Source organism: Anomaloglossus baeobatrachus, chromosome 1 (genome assembly GCF_048569485.1).
Source record: "Anomaloglossus baeobatrachus isolate aAnoBae1 chromosome 1, aAnoBae1.hap1, whole genome shotgun sequence".
NCBI classification, from domain to species: Eukaryota; Metazoa; Chordata; class Amphibia; order Anura; family Aromobatidae; genus Anomaloglossus; species Anomaloglossus baeobatrachus.
Window position 1 is genome coordinate 98629566 of NC_134353.1, and position 12018 is coordinate 98641583.

At 49.8% G+C, this 12018-nt stretch overlaps 1 protein-coding gene across 2 annotated transcripts in view; it reads left to right on the plus strand.

Annotated features, from left to right (window-relative positions):
• The window catches only part of ZCCHC4 (zinc finger CCHC-type containing 4), a 99993-nt gene that overhangs the window by 68453 nt on the left and 19522 nt on the right, over nucleotides 1-12018 (plus strand). For both annotated transcript variants that reach the window (XM_075333711.1, XM_075333714.1), the window contains exon 10: nucleotides 10333-10408. In XM_075333711.1, the coding sequence (XP_075189826.1) occupies nucleotides 10333-10408 (76 nt within the window). The remainder of the gene's footprint in view (nucleotides 1-10332; nucleotides 10409-12018) is intronic.

Genomic DNA, 12018 nt, shown 5'->3' on the forward strand with positions numbered 1-12018 from the left:
AAGTGGGAGCCAGCACGGTCTCCATGCCTGGCAGGAGTCCGGTCTCCATCCACAGCCCCTTGAGGATTCTGTTGGACCGGAGCACTCATCCCCAGGGACATGGCCCTGCGTCTCAGCAGCTAAGTACCTGAGACGTTTATGTTGGGGGTCCCGGTTCTTTATTGTAAGGGGAGAGTATGCTGTATGTGATTGTTTTAACTTTTCCGGCGGGTTCTCTAGCTTTTGCCTGAGAACCGCGCCGATGGTGCCTGCTTGTCGGTCTCGCCGCTTAAATTTAGGCCCCGGCTTCGCCGGAGGCCTAGTTTCATTTTCCTGCCCTCGCATGTCACTCATGCAGAGGGACAGGTTCGGCTCCTCCCGGCGGCCGTTCTACACAGGGGAGGGACACTCCCCACTGCTGGGGCGTCCCTCCTTCCCTGCAGGTCTCTATAGCCCTCCAGTTCCCGCTCTTTTATAGGAACGCCCCCTAGTCCAGCCCCCTCTCTTCGCTCCGGTTTCTCAGGCAGAGTTCACTCTGCTCTGGGACATCCTGCATTCTGCATCTCTGCTGAGGTGCTGGGACTGGGGGACCGGGCTTCGGGATCTGGAGGGCACACAACACCGCGCTCAGCGGTCTGGTAAGCCACAGCCGGTCTCCGGTTGTGGACCTCTGTATATTCTCCCTGGGGTTCATTCTCTGCAAAGCCCCCACTCCAGCAGCATGTCTCACACAAGGAGCAAGGCTCCAAAGCTTTATTCAGTATGCTTTGCATGTAAGCTCCTGCTGCCTGAGCCGAGCATTTATCCACACTGTGATGGTTGCTCTAACTTGGCGGTGCCACAGCCTGGAGTCTCACCCCCAGTGGTCTCTCAGGCTGCTGCTGCACCTGTGACTGAACCCCCGGGCTGGGTAGAGTCCTTTTCTAGGTCCATATCCTAGTCATTTCCTGAGTCCATGGGACTTTTGTCCAGGACTTTGATGAATATGCATCAGCCCCCCTAACAGGGTGCCTCTAATACTCTTGACAGAGGATTCCTATCCTCTGACCTTCGTCCATCGGAGCTCACGGAGGATTCATCATCTGATCCCAGACCCTGTCCTTCTAAGAGAAGGCGCAGGGTTTCCTCCCCATCCCACGGCTCTGTCTCAAGAGCTGACTCTCAAGATGAGGAGGATGCCCTCACTGGGGGCTCGGAGGCTATGTATCCCTTCGATTTCTCTGAGGGTGACTCAGATCTTAGTGATTTGATTGCTTCTATTAATTCTGTGCTGGATCTCAATCCACCAGTGTCAGAGGAGCAACTCTCTTTGGCAGAAAAACATCAGTTTACCTCGCCTAAGAGAGTAAAGAGTGTGTTCTTTAACCACTCCAGTTTTCAGACCGCTGTGACCAAACCCAGGACCTGCCCTGACAAACGCTTTCCAAAGCGTGGTTCTGATGACCGGTTTCCATTTCCACCTGAGGTGGTCAAGGAGTGGTCTCACTCCCCAAAGGTAGACCCTCCGGTGTCTAGGCTCTCAGCCCGGACCGTTGTGTCGGTGGCTGACGGCACCTCACTTAAGGATTCCACTGACCGTCAGATTGACCTTCTGGCCAAATCTGTGTATGAAGCTGCGGGGGCCGCGTTTTCCCCGACTTTTGCAGCAGTGTGGGCTCTCAAAGCCATCTCTGCTTCTCTAGAGGAGATGCATTCCCTCACCAAGGAATCTATGCCTGAGATGGTTACCTTAACTTCTCAGGCTTTAGCTTTTTCATCTTATGCCATGTCTGCCATGCTAGAGGCTGCTCACCGCACTGTGGTGGCTTCAGCTAATTCTCTTGTTATCTGCAGGATTTTGTGGCTTCGAGAGTGGAAGACAGATGCTTCTTCCAAGAAGTTTCTTGTTGGGCTCCCTTTTGCTGGTTCACGGCTGTTTGGTGAACAGCTGGATGAAATCATTAAAGAAGCTACTGGCGGGAAGAGTACTTCCATGCCACAAACCAAGACCAGGAAACCCGCCCAGGGTAGGAATCAATCGAGGTTTCGTTCCTTTCGTTCCTCCAACTGGTCATCCTCTAAGCCTTCCGCCTCGTCCGCTAACTCAGCCAAGGATCAGAAATCCAACTGGCGCCCAAAAGCGCGTCCGCAGAAGACCGCAGGAGGTTCTGCCACTAAGGCAGCTTCCTCATGACTCTCGGCCCGCTCCAGCCACGTCCTTAGTCGGTGGCAGGCTCTCCCACTTTGGCGACGCTTGGTTAAAGCAAGTCTCCGATCAGTGGGTGAGAGACATCATATCTCACGGCTACAGGATAGAATTCTCTTCCAGCCCGCCAAACAGACTTTTTCTCTCAACTCTCCCCTGCTCCAAGGCCGCCGCCTTCTCACAGGCCGTGGCGTCCTTGCAGGCAAACGGAGTGATTGTCCCAGTTCCCGCTCAGGAACGGTTCAGAGGTTTTTACTCAAATCTCTTCCTAGTTCCAAAAAAGGACGGTACCTTCCGGCCCATCCTGGATCTCAAGCTTCTCAACAAGCATGTCCGGGTGCGGCATTTTCGCATGGAGTCTCTGCGATCAGTCATTGCCTCTATGACCCAAGGGGATTTCCTGGCGTCCATTGACATCAGAGATGCCTATCTACATGTGCCAATCGCAGTGTCACATCAGCGTTGGTTATGTTTTGCGATAGGAGAGGATCATTTCCAATTCGTGGCTCTCCCCTTCGGGTTAGCCACGGCCCCTCGGGTATTCACCAAGGTCATGGCGGCAGTGATTGCGGTCCTGCACCTCCAGGGTTAGTAGTGCTTCCTTATCTGGACGACCTTTTGGTCAAGGGTCCATCCAGCGCAGACTGTCAGCGGAGTGTTTCGCTCACTCTCGCCACCCTAGCCCAATTCGGGTGGATTGTCAATCTTCCCAAATCCACTCTGACTCCGACCCAGAGTCTCACGTACCTAGGGATACAGTTCGAGACTTTGCCGGCACTTGTGAAGTTGCCCTTAATTAAACAGCAGTCTCTCCGGCTAGCGGTGCGCTCTCTCTTGAGGCCCCGCCGTTATTCCCTCAGGCGCCTGATGCAGGTGCTGGGTCAAATGGTGGCCTCCATGGAGGCGGTTCCCTTTGCCCAGTTCCATCTGCGTCCTCTGCAGCTGGACATTCTCCGCTGTTGGGACAAGCGGCCTTCCTCCTTACAGAGGTTAGTGGCTCTGTCGCCACGGACCAGGAGCTCTCTTCAGTGGTGGCTTCGACCCCTCTCCCTGTCCCAAGGGCGCTCCTTCCTGACTCCGTCCTGGGTGATTCTCACCACGGATGCCAGCCTATCCGGCTGGGGAGCGGTACATCTCCACCACAGAGCACAGGGCACTTGGACTCCGTCTGAGTCAGCCCTTTCAATCAATGTGCTGGAAACCAGAGCTGTGCTTCTAGCTCTCCTAGCCTTTCACCACCTGTTGGCGGGCAGGCACATTCGAGTCCAGTCAGACAACGCGACAGCGGTTGCCTACATCAATCACCAAGGCGGGACACGCAGCCGCCTGGCAATGTTGGAGGTCCAACGCATTCTTCAATGGGCGGAGGACTCCAAGTCCACCATATCCGCAGTCCACATCCCTGGCGTAGAAAACTGGGAGGCAGATTATCTCAGCCGTCAATCCGTGGACGGTGGTGAGTGGTCCCTGCACCCGGCAGTGTTTCAGTCAATCTGCCGCAAGTGGGGCACTCCAGACGTGGACCTAATGGCATCCCGTCACAACAACAAGGTTCCGGTTTACGTGGCTCGCTCCCACGATCCTCAGGCCTTCGCCGCGGACGCTCTGGTTCAAGACTGGTCCCAGTTTCGTCTGTCCTACGTGTTTCCCCCTCTAGCTCTCTTGTCCAGAGTCCCGCGCAAGATTAGAATGGAGGGCCGTCGAGTCATCCTCATTGCACCGGACTGGCCCAGGCGAGCTTGGTATCCGGACCTGCTCCAACTGTCCGTGGAGATGCCGTGGCATCTTCCGGACCGTCCAGACCTGCTCTCGCAAGGTCCGTATTTCCGCCCGAATTCTGCGGCACTCAAATTGACGGCGTGGCTCTTGAGTCCTGGATTTTGACGGCTTCTGGTATTCCTCCTGAAGTCATCTCCACTATGACTCGGGCCCGTAAGTCTTCCTCCGTCAAGATCTATCACAAGACTTGGAAAATTTTCCTGTCCTGGTGTCGCTCTTCCGGCCATTCCCCTTGGCCATTCTCGTTGCCGACCCTTCTGTCTTTTTTACAGTCCGGTCTGCAGCTAGGACTGTCCCTCAACTCTCTCAAGGGACAAGTCTCAGCTCTATCAGTGCTGTTCCAGCGGCGTCTCGCCCTGCTGGCTCAGGTCCGCACCTTCATGCAAGGTGCGTCTCACATCATTCCGCCTTATCGGCGGCCCTTGGATCCCTGGGACCTTAACTTGGTCCTCACGGTATTGCAGAAACCCCCTTTCGAGCCCCTTAGGGAGGTTTCTTTGTATCGTCTTTCTCAAAAGGTGGCCTTTCTAGTTACCATAACTTCTCTCAGGAGAGTCTCTGATTTGGCTGCGCTCTCTTCGGAGTCACCTTTTTTGGTTTTTCACCAAGACAAGGTAGTTCTCTGTCCGACCCCGGACTTTCTTCCTAAGGTGGTCTCTCCCTTCCACCTTAACCAGGATATTTCCTTGCCTTCCTTCTGTCCGGCCCCTGTTCATCGCTTTGAGAAAGCGCTGCATACTCTGGATCTGGTGCGTGCTCTCCGGATTTATGTGTCTCGCACCGCTGCGCTTAGGCGGTGCACCTCTCTTTTTGTGCTAACCACAGGGCGGCACAAGGGTCTCTCTGCTTCTAAGCCGACCTTGGCCCGTTGGATTAGATCGACCATTTCGGACGCCTACCAGAGTACTCAGGTGCCTCCCCCGCCGGGGATCAAAGCACACTCGACCAGAGCTGTCGGTGCCTCTTGGGCTTTTAGGCACCAGGCTACGGCTCAACAAGTCTGTCAGGCTGCCACTTGGACTAGCCTGCATACCTTTTCGAAGCACTACCAAGTGCATGCTCATGCTTCGGCAGATGCGAGCTTGGGCAGACGCATCCTTCAGGCGGCTGTCGCTCCGCCTACTTCTTAGTTTTTTCTGTTTATTCCCACCCAGGGACAGCTTTGGAACGTCCCATGGTCTGGGTCTCCCAAAGGAACGATAAAGAAAAAGAGAATTTTGTTACTTACCGTAAATTCTTTTTCTTATAGTTCCGTATTGGGAGACCCAGCTCCCTCCCTGTTGCCTGTTGGCAATTTTCTTGTTCCGTGTGTTATCACCGGCTGTTGTCGTGGACAGAGTCTCCGGTTGTTCCGGTTCTTACTCGGTTCTACTTGTGGGTGGCTATTCTCCTTCAGCTTTTGCACTAAACTGGCTAGGACTGGCTACCAGGGGGTGTATAAGCTCAGAGGGAGGAGCTACACTTTTAAGTGTAGTACTTTGTGTGTCCTCCGGAGGCAGAAGCTAAACACCCATGGTCTGGGTCTCCCAATACGGAACGATAAGAAAAAGAATTTACGGTAAGTAACAAAATTCTCTTTATTTAGAACATCTGCTAATATTTGCTTATATGTCAAAAACTATTTGTGGTCTTTATAGGGGTTGTGCAATACTTTTAAAACACGATTGGTGCTCACCTACCGGTCCACCACAGCCCTTTCATTCTCTGTTCTGTGTCCCTCTGCTGGTTTACTGACTGTTTCTTATAGCTGGGTTAATCGCAAAACCTCCCTCTGATGGTTTACTGGCTGTTTCTTATAGCTGGGTTAATCGCAAAAATGCTGCAGCCAATCAGTAGCCATTGATCGACTACAGTCTTCACATATTCTATATGATCTGGAGGAGAGACTGTTTCTTTCCGCTCAGCCGGAATGTGAAGGCTGCAGCTGATCAGGGTTATTGATTGACTGCAGCAATCACGTAATGTCCCCTACTGGAAGAAGCCTGGGGGACACAGTGTGGAGGAGCAGTGCCGGTCTGATAACATGTTTTTATTTTTATATTGCTGCTACTGTGGCTCCATTTAAAATGTGTTTACAGTAGTGGACAACCCCTTCAAGTCACTTGTAGACTGTGTCTTATTGATTTCTACTGACTGCTTCATTATCATGTTGTTTTATATTCAGGTCTATAGTAAAGGCATATTACATTTTTCTGTGTTACTTTTTTGGTATTTTCGGGTCCATGTATTTTTTTTTTTCAGAAACACATTCTGATTTGGATGTGGTGTTTTTTGTCCCTTTTTTAAAACTTTTTTTATGCTTCGTTTAAAGGACCTGAAAACCAGCTGAAAAAATGCACATAAATATTTGTGTTGAAAATAATGCTGCCAAAAACACATTAATATAAAAAAACAAAACAGAGGAATAAATATCACTACTTACAGCAAAGATGGAATTGCAGCTGTATAATGCCCGGGCCAAAAGACTACTACTCTAGCAGGATACAGCTAAGCCCCCACTAAGTGGAGGCATCACAGATGCAGGAGGAGCAAATCACCCACACACTTCCATGGAATAGAGGGGGTGATTGCTGGATGATAAAACTGCACACTGATGGCTTGCACAGAGCACTGTTCACACTAGCAGATGCACAGTCACAAGCCCACAGCCTATTGGGTGACACCCATACTATTAGATCAGCGGGCTGCCAAGCTGTACCCCAACTGCGCACTACATAGGGACAGGAACGCTAATAGCAAGGCCTAACTAAAAGGGGCCTGGCTGTATCTTGTACAAAAAATGAGTTTTTTTGTTAGTGTTATGGCCATAAAACGGAAGCCTACAACCCTCGTCACGGGAACATCATGCTTGTAGGTCCCTACAATATATATAACTCATATTTTTTGTACACTAAATTTTTTTTTTTCTGTAAATTCACAAATATTCCAACTGTACTATAATGCAAATTGAGATTTTATCAAATAATTGATCAATAATTTGAGCCACCCCTGCCAACGTCAAGGCAAATCTCTATAGGGGGTCCTACTCTGTATTTATATTTTCATTGTGCCTTATGGCTAAATATTAAATTAAAAGCAGAACGATATTAAAGTAACACGTATACCTGATACATGTCAGAACCACTCCCATGCTGCAAAGACAGGCTAAACTGCGAATAAAGGCAGTCCACATCCCAGCACGTGCAGCTGTATGCCGCACTCACTGGGACAATGTCAGAACTGGCCCTCACAGTCCCTGACCAGCAGCCATGAATGAAGGCGGGACAGGCCCAAGCATATGGTGCTTAAATAACAATGCCTGTGGAAAAGGGCGTGGTAGCTGTGTGTGAACAGACACCAAGTTAAATTTTTTTGCATGCCATTGTTTGCTGGCTCGCCCCCCTTTTTGTTGTACTTTGGTTTGGTGGCTGACCCCCGCCATGCCGTGCACGCTTGACTTTGGTTTGCATATTCCTTCTGTTTCTAGCTACATATATATAATTTGGTGTCTGCTCACACACAGCTACCATGCCCTTTTCCACAGGCATTATTTAGGCACCATATGCTTAGGCCTGTTCCGCCTTCATTCATGGCTGTGGGGTGGGCACTGTGAGGGCTAGTTCTGACATTGTCCAAGTGTGTGCGGCATACAGCTGCACGTGCTGGGACGTGGACTGCCTTTATTCGCAGTTTGGCCTGTCTTTGCAGCATGGGAGCGGTTCTGACATGTACCGTGTTTTTCCAAAAATAAGACACTGTCTCATATATTTTTTGCCCCCCAAAAAAGCACTAGGGCTTATTTTTGAAGGAGGTCTTATTCTTGGAGAAACACGGTTGGGGGTAAGTTTACCCCTCAAAAAAGCAGACCCCCCCCCACTTCCCAGGAGACTCATACTCACCAGACCAGTACTTCTGCGTGGCTCCCAGGTCCTCCCTGTGATCTCCGGTCGGTGCTGCACGCCGTCCTACCCTGCTGCTAGCTGACACGCTGACACACACAGCAGATCGCAGGCCCACACAGCAGATCACCCAGACACACAGCAGATCACCCAGACACACAGCAGATAGCAGACACACACAGCAGATCGCCCACACAGCAGATCGCAGGCACACACAGCAGATCGCCCACACAGCAGATCGCAGGCACACACAGCAGATCACACACACAGCAGATCGCAGGCACACACAGCAGATCACACACACACAGCGATCACACACATAGCAGATCACAGATATACACAGCACATCACACACAGCAGATCACACACACAGCAGATCACAGATATACACAGCAGATCACACACAGCAGATCGCAGGCACACACAGCCATCACAGATACACACATCCGATCGCAGGCACACAAAGCCGATCACAGGCACACACAGCCGATCACAGGCACACACAGCCGATCACAGGCACACACAGCCGATCACAGATACACACAGCCGAACACAGGCACACACAGCCGAACACAGGCACACACAGCCGATCACAGATACAGCCGATCACAGGCACACACAGCCGATCGCAGGCACACACAGCCGATCGCAGGCACACACACCCGATCACAGATACACACAGCCGAACACAGGCACACACAGCCGAACACAGGCACACACAGCCGATCACAGATACAGCCGATCACAGGCACACACAGCCGATCGCAGGCACACACAGCCGATCGCAGGCACACACACCCGATCACAGATACACACAGCCGATCGCAGGCACACACAGCCGATCGCAGGCACATCTGATCAGAGGCACACACAGCCGATCACAGATACACACAGCCGAACGCAGACATATACAGCCGATCGCAGAAAAACACACAGCGGATTGCAGACACACACACAGTCGATCCCAGACACACACAGCAGATCACACACACAAACACACACACACATCACATCCAGCACTTATGGCAGCAGGGAATGAGAGCAAGTCAAGTGTCCGGCCGCAGGTCCTCTTCGTTGCACTGCCCTCACTGCCTCTCAGGATTCTCCCCGCTTCGGTGTCACTGGATGAGGTGAGTGTGTATGCGATCCGATGTGTGTGCGATCCGATGTTTGTGTGTGTGTGATTTGATGTTTGCGTGTGATCCAATGTTTGTGTGTGCGATCTGACTGTGTGTGCGATCTGACTGTGTGTGCGATCTGACTGTGTGTGCGATCTGACTGTGTGTGCGATCTGACTGTGTGTGCGATCTGACTGTGTGTGCGATCTGACTGTGTGTGCGATCTGACTGTGTGTGCGATCTGACTGTGTGTGCGATCCGATGTTTGTGTGTGAGATCTGGTGTGTGTGAGAGATCTGGTGTGTGTGTGTGTGTGTGTGTGTGTGTGTGTGTGTGTGTGTGTGTGTGTGAGCTGATGAGTGCGGGTGTGTGATCACTGTAGGTCCTGCCTCTCAGTGTCGGGTGAGTGTAATTGCCGGGTGCCACTGTCTATAATGACGTGTCCTGCAGTATCTGTAACTTTTTTAGCTGCACGGACACTTCATTATTGATCTGCGACTAGGGCTTATTTTCGGGGGAGGGCTTATATTTAAGCCTTTCTCCGAAAATGCTGAAAATCCCTGCTAGGGCTTATTTTTGGGGGAGGTCTTATTTTTTGGAAAAACACGGTATAAGGTATACGTATGTGTTGCTTTAATATGGTTCTGCTTTTAATTTAATTAGTTAGCCGTATGGCACAATGAAAATATAAATATAGAGTAGAGATTTGCCTTGACGTTGGCAGGGGCGGCTCAAATTATTCATCAATCTTTTGCTAAAAATCTCAATTTGCATTATAGTACAGTTCGAATATTTGTGAATTTACACTAAAAAATTTTTTTTTGCATGCCATTCTCAGGCAGTGCTGGCTTCCCCCCGTTATGTTGCCCTGTCTTTATACTCTTGTTTCACCCCGGCCCAGGAGCCATCAGACCCATGTCCCTGTACGGTCAGACACGGCCATTACACAGTACACAGCAGGACACATATATAAGAATATCTCAGCAGAGGAACATTTTTTTTAAACGCATCCAATTGTAGAAATGATTATTATTCCGAGATCTATTCATTAATAACAATTTTGAAATGAACTTTGTTAGTGAGAAAACCCCTCCCCTTTAAACATTTTAAAACAAAAATATTTTTAATCAAAACTTAAACGCCTTCTGTTGGCGTCTGCAGCTCCTATGAAGACTGATGTTTGCTTCTTGTCTCCATGATTGCAGGCTGCTATCCCTGAGTCTGTTCCTGTCATTACTTCCTCCACTCCTTTTGACTTTTTTTTATCTAATTATATTATATATTTTCTCTTGTTGCTATATTTATATTTTTCATAAATGTACTCACAACCTCAGATTTTAAATGTAAATATATATACTTTTTATCTTGGCCCTTGCATTGTTTGACAATCTAGGTTCTGCTCCGTCTGCAAGAGATACGTGTCTTCTGAAAATAAGCATTGTGAAATCTGCAATTCGTGCCCCTCAAAGGTAATGGCATTTATCTTACATCCTCATTTTCGGATCTACAGTTAGAACGGTACCCGGAGAGCCTGTCACTATAATTTTTTTAAAAGGAACCTGTCACCTACTCACTTGCGGTCAGGGTGGTTCAATAGGCGTCGCTGGTCTTGACCTGGCGCCGCCTCTATCTTTGCAATCACTGTCTTCCCTCTTGCTTCGTGTGGATGACACGTTTTATGTCATCCACATGGTGTCCTCCAATTGCACTCCTGAGTGCACACATTTCTCTCTGCCCTGCCGAGAGCTAATCAAAATATTCTAGTGCGCATGCTCTGATGTTCTCTGTCCTTTCTCCGTGCCAGCGTATTATTATACTTTGCTATGCCTGCAGCAGGGCAGAGAGAAGTGCGCAGGAGCAGAATGGAGGTCACTGTGTGGATGACGTAGAACGTATCATCCACACAAAGCAAGACTGAAATTGGCAATCGTAAATGTAGAGGAGACGCTGAGTCAAGACCAGCAACGCCCATCGGACTGGGTTGCCCCGTAGGTGAGTAGGTGACCGGTTTCCTTTAATGGTAACTAAGCTATTTGAAAATCGGTTGTAAAGACAAAAATTAAATCATTGATTTTATTTTTTGTGTAATGAAAATATGTGTAATTCTAAACATATTAGTTAGTTTTCAAGATCTCTGCTTGCAGATATGGAATTAGAAGCCTTAGTTCTTGCTTATGAAGATCTCTCCTGGTTGTCTGATGGTCACACAGGTGCATGGCTCGCAACACAACAGAGCTCAGATAACCATAATGAACTGCATAAGTCCCAATACAAATTAGACTAATGTCGGCCAAACCTGCCAATTTTGACCCATTCTGCTCAGAGTCTAATGTGTATGGGGGCCCCTAATCTCCCAGACAATGTCAGGGAGATAAGGACCCAGCATGTTTGATTTTGGACTGCTGATCCTTTGTTCACTAAAGGTCCCGTCACACAGAACGAGATCACTAACAAGATCGTTGCTGAGCCACAGTTTCTGTGACGTAGTAATGATCTCGCCAGCGATCTTGTTATGTGTGACACCTACCAGCGATCAGGCCCCTGCTGTGAGATCGCTAGTCGTTGCCGAATGGTCCGGACCATTTTCTTCAAAAGCGATGTCCTGCTGGGCAGGACGTATCGCTGTGTTTGACACCTACCAATGGCCCCCTTACAGGGTCGTTACCCGCCGAGATCGTTATACAGGTCGCTCATCGTTACTGCGTCGTTGGTAAGGTCTGATTGTGTGACATCTCACCAGCGACTTACCAGCAATCCTTATCAGGTCGTATAGTTGTCGGGATCGCTGGTAAGTTGTTGTGTGTGACTGGGCCTTAAGAAATTAGTCATCATCAAAGATGATGATGATAGCATCGTCTCTCTCATAGAGAACACAGAAGCACGAACGCTCCCATGTGTGGAAGAGTTGGGTCTAGGAGCTGCCAGCCTGCAGCCATCTGGACCGGGGACTATGCCATGTCTACTGTCTCTCCTATACACAGGAGTGCTTGCTTGGCCAAGTGCTCCTGTGTTCCCTATGAGAGAGCCTACGGTAGACTTCTGTGCCGCCATCTTATCTCAAGGAGAACCAAATGATCAA